This window comes from Rhinoraja longicauda, chromosome 5 (assembly GCF_053455715.1).
Source record: "Rhinoraja longicauda isolate Sanriku21f chromosome 5, sRhiLon1.1, whole genome shotgun sequence".
In the NCBI taxonomy this organism is placed as follows: domain Eukaryota; kingdom Metazoa; phylum Chordata; class Chondrichthyes; order Rajiformes; family Arhynchobatidae; genus Rhinoraja; species Rhinoraja longicauda.
The window spans coordinates 49,037,979-49,054,793 of NC_135957.1; the positions used below are offsets into that span (position 1 = coordinate 49,037,979).

At 42.1% G+C, this 16,815-nt stretch overlaps 1 protein-coding gene across 9 annotated transcripts in view; it reads right to left on the reverse strand.

Annotated features, from left to right (window-relative positions):
• LOC144593628 (intersectin-2-like) overlaps positions 1–16,815 on the reverse strand; it is a 143,343-nt gene that overhangs the window by 45,942 nt on the left and 80,586 nt on the right. For all 9 annotated transcript variants that reach the window (XM_078399493.1, XM_078399496.1, XM_078399492.1 and 6 more), the window contains 5 exons: positions 14,573–14,712; positions 12,454–12,980; positions 6,182–6,309; positions 2,705–2,880; positions 1,749–1,893 (listed from right to left, as the gene is read on the reverse strand). In XM_078399493.1, coding sequence (XP_078255619.1) covers positions 1,749–1,893; positions 2,705–2,880; positions 6,182–6,309; positions 12,454–12,980; positions 14,573–14,712 — 1,116 coding nt within the window. The remainder of the gene's footprint in view (positions 1–1,748; positions 1,894–2,704; positions 2,881–6,181; positions 6,310–12,453; positions 12,981–14,572; positions 14,713–16,815) is intronic.

Genomic DNA, 16,815 nt, shown 5'->3' on the forward strand with positions numbered 1-16,815 from the left:
AGATTCCCATAAAAAATTTCCCCCTTCACCTTAAATCTATGCCCTCTGGTTCTCGATTCCTCCACTTTGGGCAAGAGACTGTGCATCCACCCGATGCTATTCCCCTCATGATTTTATACACCTCTATAAGATCCCCCCTTATCCTCCTGCGCTCCATGGAATAGAGTCCCAGCCTGCTCAACCTCTCCCTTTCGCTCAGACCCTCCAGTCCTGGCAACATCCTTGTAAATCTTCTCTGCACCCTTTCCAACTTAACATCTTTCCAATAACATGGTGCCCAGAATGGAACACAATACTCTAAATGCGGCCTCACAAAAGTCTTATATAATTGCAACATGACCCCCCCAACTTCTATACTCAATACTCTGACTGATAAAGGCCAATGTCACAGTTTTTTGACCACCCCATCTACCTGTGGCAAATTTTAAACAACATTTAATAAGAACCCAAGGGGTAACATTTTCACACAATGGGTAGTGGGCATATGGAACGAGTTGCCAGAGGAAGCAGACGCAGTTACAATAACAATTTTAAACAGTTACTTGGACAGGAAATGGCATCTTGGTCAGTCTGGACGAAGCAAAAAGCCCGTTTCCTTGCTGCATGACTCTATGATTTACTAACACCTGTAATGCACAGGAAGTGCACCATTTTCTTATAGCAAGAATGTGTTGTTTCCTTGATTGCGCCAAGGAATTTTTTTTAACAATTACCAATTCCAGTTTGAGCTTTGGCATTGCAGGTTACAATACATCTAAGCACTTGATAAATGAGGGTGCTTCCTCCATCACCTTGCTAAGCAGAGTTCCATACCACAACACACTTCACATTTTAAAAAGTTACTCTGCTGCTGCTCAATTACTTGTATCAATTTGCACTAATCTACGTTCAGTTATGAAACGTTCAGCGAAAAAGGATCCTTCGAGATCTCTCAATTTTATAGATCATCACTGAATGTCCTCTGTTCAAAAACAACACGAGTCAGTCCAAACTTTCCTCATAGCTAAATTGGTTCAGCCCTAGAGACATGCTCTCAAACTCTTTTGTAACTTCTTTAGGGTTGTCACATTCCTTTTGTAGCATGGTGACCAGAAACACATGTCGTTCTCCACAGATCTGGGCCCTCAAGCCATTAAGTCCTCTGAGTCATTGTCTTGGCTATTAAATATTTTATTTAGTCATTGCATGATCTCCCTGCTCTGGTACTCTATGGCTTAAAGAATAAAGGAAAGTATTCCAAAGGCCAACTTAACATGCCATCTATTCCATTGTTCATTTCAGAATCTGTGGTCATGCATTCTCTCCATTTCTGCCTTCTACCATTTATTATGCATTCATTTACAATATTTGCCTTACCCAATGCATTCTCTGGTCTGAATTCTGCTCAATACTCATCTGCCCACCTGATAGTTCAATGTAATCTTGTTACTTTTTTCTTTATCTGCCACATGGCAAATGTTTGTGCTATTCACAAATTTCTCAATGGTGGCTTCCAAGTCTATCTAAATCACAGATATATGGAGGTTTAAGTGCAGGTGAGCAGAATAAACAGGTTTTTTTCAAATTGGCAGATGAGGAATGGCAAATGCTGAAATCTTGAGCAAAACACTAATTTTCAGGGCTGGACTCTTCTTCAAGGAGCCCGAGCCTAAATGTTGCCTATTCATTCCCTCTGCCCACTGAGTTACTCCAGCTTTGATCATTTATGCTTTGATCATTCTAATGGATAAGTCAAACCACAGACATACCTGATCATAAATTGGTGACCCGGAACCAGGAGGAAGAGTTGGAGTAAAAGCGGATTTTTGCCACATGGGACTGCCACTTATCCCTGAAAAGGTTCGACTTGATTGAATATTCCCTTCTTCACCTACTTTACTTTGATCTTGAGGTCTATTGGAATGAATTGGCAAATTAAGCATTACTTCATATCATTATTTTTGAAAAGTATAGCATTAACAATCACTATATTGCCATGAACACAAACCCAGGACTCATTCCTAGTCCAGTACAGGTGCCCACAATTAACTTTCAACTTCCCTTACCTCATTGTCTTCCACTATGTCTCCCAGTGTTTTATTGAACATTTCTTCATTGACCAGAAAATTATAAATATTTTGTCAGTTGCCACCCACTATATACACTGGATCTTCGCCCCCAACTGGGTCAATTTTTCCTTTATCTCTCCTCATGCTTCCCATTATTACTTTCCTTACCTGTAGCATTTTAATCCCTATTTATCAACTTCCAGTTTCAGTCTCCACCATCATCTTCTCCTCCACCTACTGGCTGAATCTGCACTTCTCCCCCCTTTCCTTGATAGTTACTTCCATGTATCACCCAAATGTCTCTGAATCCCAACTCCCTCTCTCTCCCTCCTTCTGCCCATTACCCCCCCTCATTCCTACCTGGTTCACCCCTCCTCCTCCCTTCTTTACACCAGCCATCTTCCCTCCCCACTCTCAGTCCTAAATTGAGTCTCAATTCGAATCATTAACCATTTATTTTCCCTCATAGTTACTACAGCAGTTTGATTTTTTTGCTTTCAACTAAAATCTTTTTGAAAGGAGTGCTTCAATCACAAAGGTAGCGCCCAAAACTACAAATTAAATGAAATAATGCTGCTGCAGTCCTGTCCTAAAATTTGAATGTCAAGTCAAGGAAGCATTAAAACCTTAATAAAGTAAAACTCTGAGACACTAACCCAGGAGACACTGAGGTAGTTGAAACAGGTTTTGTGGGTGGCAATAATGCCCTTTTGGGGGATAAAGGAGCTGTATTCTCCGTTGCCTTCTCTACGTAATTTACTGGGAACCAACCAACTTTCCCTTGTAAAGTCCCATACAGCCAGCTTGATTCCCCCTCAGTTGCTTCATCAACCTGTGGATGACAGAATAAAGTTAGACTCAGGAATAAAAGGTGGTAAAAAAGTTCTACTCTTGAATTTCAATTTCCTGTACTTGTTGTGCCTGCTGCAGTTCCAATAATTTTAATATATAAATGATAAAACTATACATTATGCATTGATGTGTACAACAAGATTGTGATGTAGCAGCCCCTCTAGACATTGCACTCAGTTCAGATCACATCCAAAGTTGCTATCTCAATAGACAATAGACAATAGGTGCAGGAGTAGGCCATTCAGCCCTTCGAGCCAGCACCGCCATTCAATGCGATCATGGCTGATCACTCTCAATCAGTACCCCGTTCCTGCCTTCTCCCCATACTCCCTCACTCCGCTATCCTTAAGAGCTCTATCCAGCTCTCTCTTGAAAGCATCCAACGAACTGGCCTCCACTGCCTTCTGAGGCAGAGAATTCCACACCTTCACCACTCTCTGACTGAAAAAGTTCTTCCTCATCTCCGTTCTAAATGGCCTACCCCTTATTCTTAAACTGTGGCCCCTTGTTCTGGACTCCCCCAACATTGGGAACATGTTTCCTGCCTCTAATGTGTCCAATCCCCTAATTATCTTATATGTTTCAATAAGATCCCCCCTCATCCTTCTAAATTCCAGTGTATACAAGCCCAATCGCTCCAGCCTTTCAACATACGACAGTCCCGCCATTCCGGGAATTAACCTAGTGAACCTACGCTGCACGCCCTCCATAGCAAGAATATCCTTCCTCAAATTTGGAGACCAAAACTGCACACAGTACTCCAGGTGCGGTCTCACCAGGGCCCGGTACAACTGTAGAAGGACCTCTTTGCTCCTATACTCAATTCCTCTTGTTACGAAGGCCAACATTCCATTGGCTTTCTTCACTGCCTGCTGTACCTGCATGCTTCCTTTCATTGACTGATGCACTAGGACACCCAGATCTCGTTGAACTCCCCCTCCTCCTAACTTGACACCATTCAGATAATAATCTGCCTTTCTATTCTTACTTCCAAAGTGAATAACCTCACACTTATCTACATTAAACTGCATCTGCCATGTATCCTCCCACTCACACAACCTGTCCAAGTCACCCTGCAGCCTTATTGCATCTTCCTCACAATTCACACTACCCCCCAGCTTAGTATCATCTGCAAATTTGCGAATGGTACTTTTAATCCCTTCGTCTAAGTCATTAATGTATATCGTAAATAGCTGGGGTCCCAGCACCGAACCTTGCGGTACCCCACTGGTCACTGCCTCCCATTCCGAAAGGGACCCATTTATCCCCACTCTTTGCTTTCTGTCTGTCAACCAATTTTCTATCCATGTCAGTACCCTACCCCCAATACCATGTGCCCTAATTTTGCCCACTAATCTCCTATGTGGGACCTTGTCGAAGGCTTTCTGAAAGTCGAGGTACACCACATCCACTGACTCTCCCCTGTCAATTTTCCTAGTTACATCCTCAAAAAATTCCAGTAGATTTGTCAAGCATGATTTCCCCTTCGTAAATCCATGCTGACTCGGAATGATCCCGTTACTGCTATCCAAATGCTCAGCAATTTTGTCTTTTATAATTGACTCCAGCATCTTCCCCACCACTGATGTCAGACTAACTGGTCTATAATTACCCGTTTTCTCTCTCCCTCCTTTCTTAAAAAGTGGGATAACATTTGCTATCCTCCAATCCACAGGAACTGATCCTGAATCTATAGAACATTGAAAAATGATCTCCAATGCTTCCACTATTTCTAGAGCCACCTCCTTAAGTACCCTGGGATGCAGACCATCAGGCCCTGGGGATTTATCAGCCTTCAGTCCCATCAGTCTACCCAAAACCATTTCTGCCTAATGTGGATTTCCTTCAGTTCCTCCATCACCCTAGGTTCTCCGGCCCCTAGAACATTTGGGAGATTGTGTGTAACTTCCTCAGTGAAGACAGATCCAAAGTAACGGTTTAACTCGTCTGCCATTTCTTTGTTCCCCATAATAAATTCCCCTGTTTCTGTCTTCAAGGGACCCACATTTGCCTTGACTATTTTTTTTCTCTTCATGTACCTAAAAAAACTTTTGCTATCCTCCTTTATATTATTGGCTAGTTTACCCTCGTACCTCATCTTTTCTCCCCGTATTGCCTTTTTAGTTAACCTTTGTTGCTCTTTAAAAGAGTCCCAATCCTCTGTCTTCCCACTCTTCTTTGCTATGTTATACTTCCTCTCCTTAATTTTTATGCTGTCCCTGACTTCCCTCGTCAGCCACAGGTGTCTTTTACTCCCCTTAGAGTCTTTCCGCCTCTTTGGAATAAATTGATCCTGCAACCTCTGCATTATTCCCAGGAATACCTGCCATTGCTGTTCTACCGTCTTCCTTGCTAGGGCCTTCTTCCAGTCAATTTTGGCCAGCTCCTGCCTCATGCCTCTGTAATCCCCTTTGCTATACTGTAATACCGACACTTCCGATTTTCCCTTCTGCCTTTCCATTTGCAGAGTAAAACTTATCATGTTGTGATCACTGCCTCCTCATGGCTCTTTTACCTCTAGTCCCCTTATCAGATCAGGATCATTACACAACACTAAATCCAGAATTGCCTTCTCCCTGGTAGGCTCCAGTACAAGCTGTTCTAAGAATCCATCTCGAAGGCACTCTACAAACTCTCTTTCCTGGGATCCATTTCCAACCTGATTTTCCCAGTCTACCTGCATGTTGAAATCTCCCATAACCACCGTAGCATTACATTTTTGACACGCCAATTTTATCTCCTGATTCAACTTGCACCCTATGTCGAGGCTACTGTTTGGGGGCCTATAGATAACTCCCATTAGGGTCTTTTTACCCTTACAATTTCTCATTTCTATCCACACTGATTCAACATCTCCTGATTCTATGTCACCCCTTGCAAGGGAATGGATATCAACATGGCATCACTAAAACCTGAGTAAAGTCTTCAGAAGAGAAAGAAGAATAGTTGATTCAAGACAGAATGCTTATGCAGGGATATCACACCAAATAAAAGCCTTACTTCCAGGAGTTCAACGAAATAATCACATGGTGCCTCTCATAATAAAGCAAAGCAGATTTTCATTTGCTCCAAAATGCAAGCATTTTGGTTCTAGGTATTAAATGCATCCAAGTCAAAGACTGCATAAGATTTAGGAATTAGCTAATGCAGTACATTTTAAGACACTTATTGTAGCTGGATACTTGTACAGTATTTATTTTTTCAATGATCACCTACTGTCCACCAACTAAGACACTTGAACAAATAAGAATAGAGCAACTCATTTGAAAACAAATTCCTACCTCTATTAAATCTCCAGCCTGAAAGCTGAGTTCATCATTATTTCTTGCTTCAAATGGATATAATGCCCGGTAATTTGCCAACACAGCAGACTTTCTATGCATGGAGATTGCACTTTTGTTGATTGGCCCTGCAGAAAACATTTTAATGAATTATTGACTTGCCAATTGCGAGCATTATTTTGTGCTTCAGTTTGCGAAGTAAATCTATTAATATTAGGCTCAAGCTAGTGGTTCTCATTTTCCCAAATAACATTTTTTTTTTAAAAGAGCATTGGGGGAGATATTGAACACGATGCCAAGACGACTAGAGTTGTGAATAAAATATAAAACATTCAGGAGCAATATTTTCACGTACTGATCAGAGATTGATGTCAATCGCAGTTTCATAGGAGAATATCAAATATACTGAAACAACATGCACATGCAATGGTAGCAATTTGTCAAAGTGTCATGCGGTGCCAAGTGATCATAACAACATGCCATCTCCCGAGGTGGTAGAAATGTAATAAAGTACCATGTGATGGCGGCAATTCATTGAGACAACATGTACAGCATCATGGAGTAATAAACCGGTACTTTGAGCAGGATCATAAAATGCTAATACACCGGTTTAAACTCCAGAATATTGCTCCAATTTCAATTATACAACAAATTAGAAATTACCGGAAAATGAAACAATCAAACTGAAGTTAAACAAGTAGAGAAAGTAAGTAACTTTTTTAGCATGTTGAAATAGAGATTTATGCATAGTCAATATTAAATAATGCTGCACGGGAGGGTTTAAACTAGATTGGCAAGGGGTGGGATCTCATACAGGACAGAGGCAGGTGAGAGATGAAAATTTGGTATGGAGGGTGGTGAGGGAAAGATTAGATGACAGAATAAGCAGGTGAAAGGCGGAGAGCGAGGAAGGAGGGTTGGTTTAAATTGCAGGTATTTTAATGCAAGGGGCAGAAAGCCTTTGATAAGGTCCCACACAGGAGATTAGTGGGCAAAATTAGAGCACATGGTATTAAGGGTAGGGTATTGACACAGATAGAGAATTGGTTGGCAGACAGAAAACAAAGAGTAGGAATAAACGGGTCCCTGTCAGAATGGCAGGCAGTGGCGAGTGGAGTGCCACAAGGCTCGGTGCTGGGTCCGCAACTATTTACAATATATATTAATGATTTAGATGATGGAATGAAAAGTAACACTTGCAAATTTGCAGATGACAAAAGCAAAGCTGGGTGACAGTATGAACTGCGAAGAGGATGCTCGGAGGTTGCAGGGTGACTTGGACAGGTTGAGTGAGTGGGCAGATGCAGTATAATGTAGATAAATGTGAGGTTATCCACTTTGGCGGCAAGAACAAAGAGGCAGATTATTAACTCAATGGTGTAAGATTAAGAAAAAGGGAAGTGCGACGAGGCCTGGGTGTCCTTGTACACCAGTCACTGAAGGTAAGCGTGCAGGTACAGCAGGCAGTGAAGAAAGCAAATGGCATGTTCGCCTTCATAACAAGAGGATTTGAGTATTGGAGGAAAGAGATCCTTCTGCGGTTGTACAGGGCCCTGGTGAGACCACATCTGGAGTATTGTGTGCAGTTCTGGTCTCCTAATTTGTGGAAGGACATCCTTGCGATTGAGGCAGTGCAGTGTAGGTTCAGGAGGTTAATCCCTGGGATGGCGGGCTGTCATTTGAGGAAAGATTGGGCTTGTATTCACTGGAATTTAGAAGGATGAGAGGAAATCTTATAGAAACGTATAAAATTATAAAAGGACTGGACAAGCTTGACGCAGGAAAAATGTTCCCAATGTTGGGAACCAGGGGCCACAGTCTAAGAATAAAGAGGAGGCAATTTAAAACTGAGATTAGAAAAAGCTATTTCACCCAGAGTATTGTGAGTTTGTGGAATTTTCTGCCACAGAAGGCAGTGGAGACCAATTCCACTGGATGAATTTAAAAGAGAGTTAGATCGAGCTCTAGGGGCAAGCAGAATCAAGGGAGGCAAGAAGGCAGGCACGGGTTACTAATTGTAGATGATCAGCCATGATCACAATGAATGGCGGTGCTGGCTTGAAGGGCCAAATGGCCTCCTCCTGTACCTATTTTTTATGTTTCTATGTTTCTATGTGCCTCACGGATGAGGCAGATGAGCTTAGGGCATGGATAGGTACGAGAGATTGGGACGTTGTAGCCATGACTGAAACCTGGTTAAGGGAGGGGCAGGACTGGCAGCTCAATGTTCCGGGGTACAGGAGCTTCAGGAGAGACAACGGTGAGGGAAAAAGAGGAGGGGGAGTTGCATTGTTGGCTATGGAGGACGTCACGGCAGTGGTCAGAGGTGACGTTACGGACAGTTCGTCTGGTGAGGCTATATGGGTGGAGCTGAAGAACAAGAATGGGATGATTACCTTGTTAGGGGTGTACTACAGACCCTCGAATAGTCAACGGGGATATGCCAGGAGATTGCAGACAGCTGCAGGTCAAATAAGATTGTTGTAATAGGGGATTTAAAATTTCCCAATATTGACTGGGAAAATCATGGTGTGAAGGGTTTAAATGGTTTGCAATTCCTCAAAAGTGTTCAGGAGAGTTTTCTCAAGCAGTATATAGAGGCCCCACACGTGAGAGGGCAACACTGGATCCAGTATTGGGAAATTGGGAGAGCATTTGGGACTAGTGACCACAGTTTGATTAGGCTTAAGATAGTTATGGATAGGGACAGAGAGGGCCCATGTGTTAAACTGCACAAATGGGGTAAGGTCAACTATGAGGGTATGAAAGAAGGTCTCACTCAAGTTGACCGGAGCAGGTTATTTGAGGGGAGAGGAACATTGTGTTCCTTTCCTCTCTATTGGGAAAGTGGAGATGTTTTTTTTAAAGTGTGCTGACAAAAGCTCAGGATACTTACATCTCCATTAGAGTGAAGGGCAAAGCAGGCAAACGTAAGGAAGCTTGGCTGACGGGGAAAATTGAGGCATTGGTCAAAACCATGAAGGATGCATGGGGCAGGTATAGGCAGCTTGGATCAAGTGCATCCCTGGAGGACTTTCGGGAACTAAGGAGTAAACTGAAAAAGGAGACCAGAAGGACAATAAGGGGCCAGGAGATAGCTCTGGCGGGTAGCATTAAGGACAAACCCAAAAGATTTTATAAATATGTAAGGGGGAAAAGGGTAACTGGAGAGAGAGTGGGACCTCTCAGGAATTAAAGCGGTCACTTCTGAGTGGAGCCACAGGATATGGGCAAGGTCCACAATCTGTATTTACCGTGGAGAAAGACAGTAGGATGGAGGAACTTGGGGCAGTCAATGGAAGTATCTTCGAGAGCAGTCAGTGTTACGGTTGAAGAGGTGCTGAAGGTTGTCGTCGCTATTCCTCAAGGTTGAGGATGATGGTCTACGTTCTGTTGTTTTTATGAACTCTCAGGTGGCTTATAAGTCCAATCCTGGCTTTGAAAGTTCTTCGGCATTCAGGATAGATAATTCCAGATGTCAGACCAGGCTTTGGTTGTTGTTTCCTCTCTTTCCGTTTACTTCTCTTTTCTTCTAATTCTGCACATCTGTTGGCTTCGAAGGTCGCTGTTCATTTTTGGATGATGGTTCGCCAGAGTTCTTGGCATTGGTTTCCCAATTGTCGATGTCGATTTCATATTTCTTCAAGGATAGAGCCCCCCAGTCCTCACCTTTCGCCCACCAGCCTCCGTATCCAACATTCTCTGACATTTCCGTCATCTCCAAAGTGATCCCACCACCAGTCACATCTTCCCATCCCCACCCCTTTCCATCTTCCACAGAGTCCGGTCCCTCCGCAACTCCTTGGTTCACTTACCCCTTCCCATCCAAACCACCCCCTCCACAGGAACCTCCCCCTGCAACCACAGATAATGCAACATCTGTTCCAATACATACATCCAGGGACCCCCAGCAGTCCTTCCAGGTGAGACGGAGCATCTCCTCTAACCTCATCTACTATATCCAGTGTTCCCGATGTGTCCTCCTTTACATTGGCAAAACCAAGAGTAGAAACAAAATGCTGGAGTATCTCAGCGGGACAGACAGCATCTCTGGATAGAAGGGATGGGTGATGAAACTAAAGAGGGGTCTCAAACTCATATGTCACCCATTCCTTCTATCCAGAGATGCTGTCTGTCCCGCTGAGTTACTCAAGCATTTTGGGTCTATCTTCAGTGTAAACCAACATCTGCAGTGCTTTCCTATACAAGACCAAGAGTGGACTTGGCGACCATTTTGTGGAACACCTGCACTTGATTTGCCAAGGTCTGCTGGATCTCTCTTTTGCTAAATATTTTAACTCCTCTTCCCATTCCCGTAGTGACCTTTCTGTTCTGGGCCAACTCCACTACCAGAGTGAGGCGACATCCAAACTGGAGGAACAGCACCTCATATGCAGCTTGGGTAGCTTACAACCCAATGGTAATTCTCCAATTTTAGGTAATTTATCAATCCATCCCCCATCCCCCCCCACTTCTTCCCGTGCCCCTATTTTCCATGCCTCCCCTCATTTCCCTGTGCCCTACCTGAGATCGCACCCATTTTCTCCCTCATCCAGTTACATTCCTTCTTCCGGCTTCACAATTCACAACTATTATTATCTCACACCTTTCGCCTTTTCACTTTCTGGCCTTCGCCCAAACATCTGCCTCTTCAACCATCACTCCCCCTCACTGGTATCCACCTATCGCTTGGCAGGTTTTGTCCTGCCCCTCCCCTCATCCAGCTTTATTTCCCCCATCCACAATCTGTCTGAAGAAGGGTCTGACCCAAAATATCACTTACCCATGTCTCCAGAGATCCTGCCTAACCCGCTGAGATACTCCAGCAATTTGTGTCTTTTAATGTTATAACTTTGATAAGGCATCCAACAGTGAGCTTCTTCTTGAAGTGTGAATATACTACTATACAGGCATAGAATTAAGCTTAATAATTTAATGAAGACTGGATCTATGTATACTATGTATACGACCCGAAACGTCACCCATTCCTTCTCTCCCGAGATGCTGCCTGACCTGCTGAGTTACTCCAGCATTTTGTGAATAAATCTATGTATACTACGATGTACACACTTACTCGTACACACTTACTCGCCTTTCCAGCTAATTAAAGAGCAAAGAATGAAATGTACTAATGACATAAGGAAATTTAGCCAGAAGTTACAATCCATCGTGGGCACAGACATGTGTAGGAAAGAACTGCAGATGCTGGTTTAAATCGAAGGTAAACACAAAATGGTCTCGACCCGAAATGTCACCCATTCCTTCTCTCCAGAGATGCTGCCTGTCCCGATGGCAGACATCCTGTCCATTAAAGCATCAACATGAGGTTCTGCCTTAAGAGGATGGTATCTATCCTCAAGGATTTCCACCACCCTCTTCTCATCATGCGTCCCTAATCACCAGGTTCAGCAGCTACTTTCCTACATCTGTCAGGTTGTTGAATTAACCCCTAATCTGCCTTGATAATGGAAGGCCACTGTCCGCCTCTTGCATGACCATGGACTTGTTTTTTTCCCCAATTGTGTTTTGCACTAACGTTTTGCTTTTTTGCACTACCTTTTCTTTTCAAAATGTTATCATGTATAATTTGTCTTTGTGTGTTTGTCTGGATTTTTGTACCTGTGATGTTGCTGCAGGCAAGATTTTCATTGTGCTTTATGTGATCATACCTTTGCACATGACAATAAACGAAACTCAAATTGAAATAATTTGAAAAGTCGAGTTTATTGTCACAAGTACAATGTGGTCCTGGTACAGGAAAATCTTGCTTGCAGCAGCATCACAGGTATGTACACTTGGACAAACATATCAAACATAAATAAATTACTATTCTATTAGCACATTTTCTAACCACACATACCTTAAATATTTTACAGATATGGAATTTATTTGTATTATTCTGGACACAACCCACTCCATCATGCAAACCAACCTCTCCCCCCATATGGATTCCCATCTACACTTCACAATGTCTTGCGAAATAGCCAATGTTATCATAGATTGTTCACACAATCATTTTTCTTTCTCCTCTTTTTCAAAGGACGTACAGGAGGTACATAAGTTTGAAACCACCACCACCAGATTCAAGAACAGCTTCTTCCCCACTGTCTTGAACGAGCCTCTTATGGTAAAAATATATTTCCTGTTTCACTCTACCTTCCGGCCCTGCACTTCTTATAGTTTAGTACTCCCTTGTTTTTGTGCTGAAGTATTAGCCTCTATTGTGCTCGGATCAGACATATATTAGATACAAAACAACGTGATTTCTGTACCTCCTTTCCTTGATCCATATATTGGTTTATCATCAAAGATTTTCATCAGGTCTTTGGCTTTAACTTGCACATCAATCTTCCCCCGAGGTTTCTCAGACTCATCGCGTTTCATGGCTTCTTGTCTTTTCTTTTCTTCTTCCTCACGCTGGTGCTTCGTCTCCTCCTCTTTCTGACTCTGAGCTTTCCTTTTCGTTTCCTCTTCATGACGCCGTTTCTCTTCAGCTTCTCTCTGAAGCAGTGCCCGTCGCTTCTTTTCCTCTTCTTCATGACGGTGCTTCTCTTCAGCCTCCCTTTGAAGTTGTACATGCCTTTTGTTCTCTTCTTCCTCATGGTGCTGCTTCTCCTCAGCAAGTCTTTTACTTTGTGCTTCCATTTCCCTTTGCTTGGCAGCAGACTCTTCATTTTTCAGATTTTCTTCTTTACGGATTTTATCTTGGAGTCGTTCTTCCTCCAGCTTCCGCTGCTTGATCTCCTCTTCTCTCATGACATTTAATTTCCAGGTATTTTCTTTTTCTTGTTTTGCTTTTCTAAAACAAATGTAAAAACAAACTTTTATGGCAATTTTAGATCACCTATTTTCCAAAACAAGGAACTGCAGGTGTTGGTATCACAAGTAAAGCACAATGTGCTGGAGCAACTCAGTAGGTCAGGCAGCATCTCTGGAGGACATGGATCCATGCCATCCACAGGTGCAGCATGATCTGCTGAGTTACTCCAGGACCTTGTATTTTGATCATTTATTCAATCTTAACACATCTTCGATAAAAAGATTATCTGTGATAACTTGAGGCCAGGGTTGCTGCGGGAATGTTGTTATTGGGTGAGATAGAGGACGACAAGGAATTGTGATGAGCCACAAATAGCATGTGTGGGTGTGGTAATGGAGGAGGGAAGATGAACAAATTCTGAGCCATTATCACAGATGGATGACTAACAGCAGAAATTTCTGGTTCTGCCTTGACAAAGTAAATTAGTTATCTTGGGGAATTCGATGTTGAGGCTGGAAAGCTGCTATGTGTTCAGATGGAATATTAAGTGCTGTCCCTCATGCTTGTGTTGGGCATTATTAAAACTGTGCAGGAGGTGAAGACCGGACAAGTCAAAATGGGAGTGAGATGGAGAATTAAAGTGCTGGTCAACAATAAGCTCAGGGTTACCTTTGCAGGCTGAATGCAAAGCAGTCACCCAATCTACAACAATTCCTTTCCAGTGTAAAGGAATCATAGTGGGAACAATGAATACAATGCACTAGATTGGACTGATTTGGTCCCTGGATGGTGCGAAGGGAAAAGGTCAAAAAGGTCAAGTGGTGCATGGGCTGTAGGATGGGAGTGGTTGATGGGGGCGGAGTAGTAGAGCAGGGAATCAGGAAGAGTAAACCCCTTTCAAATGCTTGAAGGTGGACAGAAGGGGAATGTGTCTCGCGGTGGAATCTTGCTGGTGCTGGCAGAAGGTTGATTCATTGAATGCAGATGCTGACAGGATGAAAAGCGAGGATCAGGGGAAGTCTATCTTTATTTCTGTAACCCAACTCTATAACTCTCCTGACTGAAAGGAAGGTTGCCCTGCCTTTGCGCAAATTAAAATTGGTATATGTGGATTACAAAAGTCAATGTATTATTAATATATGTATAGACATAAATAGCAACTAGACAAATAGTATTTTCCAGTCAAATCAAATTTATTTTTGGAGCTCTGGTAAGTTTTAGTCAGGATGCTTGTCTGATTTCTCTTGGGAAGTAGGGATGAATAACCCATAATGGACTGCTTCAAGCAAGCACAACATCTGCTGAGCTAACTGAGAAATGGCATGTCTGACAGCTAATCAACCACTTTAGCTGAGAGAGACAAAAATGAGTTTAGAATTATAAGAAGAAGCATTTGTAAAGGTCTCAAGCATTATGCCAAAACATCCAGCAACAAATGTTGGGAATATTGTTTTAAAAATTTGTCTTTCTTTCATGCACAACCTTTCATTTAATTATCTCTATTTAAAAATAAGAAAATCTCAAAATTAAAACTACTGAAGGGCCGAAGAATTCAATTTTTTTAACTGCAATCACAGCAAATTAACATCCAATCTCTCAGCATTTTAAACAAAAATCATGAATGATTTCACCTCACAGCATCCTCCTCTTGTTTTTTTTTCCTTGCTAGTTCTTCAGTTTTTTTTCTTTCGAGTGTTCGAATTTTATCATCTTTGATTTTATAGAGCTGCTCCAAAGCAAACTGTTGTTTGGTGTAGCTTTCTCGCAGTTCCTGTTGGATTATAGAGAGCAACAAAACATCTATTAAATGTTGTGCTTGACTTTAGTTGCTATTGTTAACAAAAATTAGTCCTAAAACCGGCTAGTGACACATGCATATTATAAAAACCATAGAGATGGAAATAAAGAACATGCACAGGAATGACCCTGTACTCACTCTGACCACCGCCTGCTGCACACAGATTGAATGCTAAAAGTAATTAAGGTTTAGGCAATGCTGTCAGACAACCCCAAGTTTACAAAAATCTGATTATCTATAATAAATGCAGTTGTCAAGTTTAGGAAAGCCAAATTCATTAAACTGCGCAGAAAACGATACAGATCTTCAGTGCATGAATAGGATAGAACACTTTCAGCCTCAGTATCTTTAGGGTGCTATTTTACTCTCATTGATATGCCTATATCATTTGATATAGATGAGATATCTATATGGTGGTGCGATGAGCGTGACTCGTTTATTAATATAGAAGCCTAGTTCAAAATCAAAAACAGAAAAATTATTTTTAGTTTAAAAAATAAAATCAAAGCTTGCATTCATGAAACTGTTAGGATTGGTATTATACGCTCCAGTGCATGATAAATGTCCTTTGTTGAAAGAAAACGGACAAAATTACCTTCAGCCTATTTTGTGAAAGCAAACCTCATCCTTAATTGCTCTCCATGGTAGTTTTATGGGATGTTTAGTTCCATGAAACCTCTGTCAGAGGGATAGACAGCCAATAATTTACAACCACCTTGGGCAGTAAATACCTTCTTTGTCAGCAATATCCCAAGAAGAGTTGTCAATAGTTCCATTTGGCGAAGGACCACTTTCATCTGAAAGGAATATTGTGGTCCTTTGTGGCACCAATTTCTCCATAAAAATCAAAAGAGCCTCGTGGCCAGGGCTGGGAACTGCAGGAAAGTCCCAACTCTTACATGAGACCCTGGTGAGCCATCACTCAGTGTCTTCTGAACCACTGTGCCTCCTGTTGGCTGGGACACACACAGGGGCAACTGGGGCTGAATGTTTGCAGTAAGAATTCACCTCCTTCCATTACCCACTTAGTCCTTGAAGTCCATCCAAAGTGGCCTAAATCCTATGTGATGAGTAGCCTAAAGCCTTCTGGTGGTGAATTATGTGGCAAGCTTCCTGACGTGCAGAGTGGGAAATGTTTGCCTTCAAGATTCAGGCCTGAACACCCAGATTTTTGAAGACTAATAATATGCTTTACACCGACCGCATGAAAATAAACTGCAGGAAAAACGCAGCAGGTCAAACAAATACAATTTATTTCTAGAATAATGTATCAAGTCTGTAGCTGTTCAGTTGATATTTAGGGGGGTGGATTAAAAGTCTGAAAATGCAATTTAACTTTTAAGTCTTTCTATTCTAGTCCTCTCCTGCAGACTGAATGAACTGTAAACCTTTTTTTCCAGTGCAGTATAAGATTTTTTTCAATGCATTGCAGGAATATCTAAAACTGTGCTGACAGCAAGCGATGAGAGAATTCCATTGACCATCTTCTAATGGGTAAACATTTTACACAGCAAGAGACTAATTCATACTTCCATTGTTGCAGCAAACATTACAATGCAAGTCTTCATTTTCAAAAAACAATGGCCCCAATTTTCCCTTTCACATGCTGCTGCCAACAAGTCCAGTTGATACTGAGCCATATTACAAACCAAAGATTTGCATCAGAAAATAAACTACTTCCGATGCTACAAATCTGCCTGGTGCTAGTAACTGCAGTAACTAAGTTTTTTGGATTCACACAATCAGAGCTATTCCCCTTGAACTACAAATCCTCCCCGACCTTGTACAGAAAACTAACTTACATTTTCTCTCCTTCTCAGTTACAACAGAGTCCTAGACCGGAAACGTTAAATGTTCCTCCCTCCATAAATGCTACCTGCCCTAGTCTGAAGAAGGGTCTCGACCCGAAACGTCACCCATTCCTTCTCTCCCGAGATGCTGCCTGACCTGCTGAGTTACTCCAGCATTTTGTGAATAAATCGACTAGGCTTTCCAGTTTTTGTTTAAGATTTGCATTAGGTTAGCTTAACAGAAAAGAATTATATTAAAAAATAATATAAATGAAAATTTATGCCC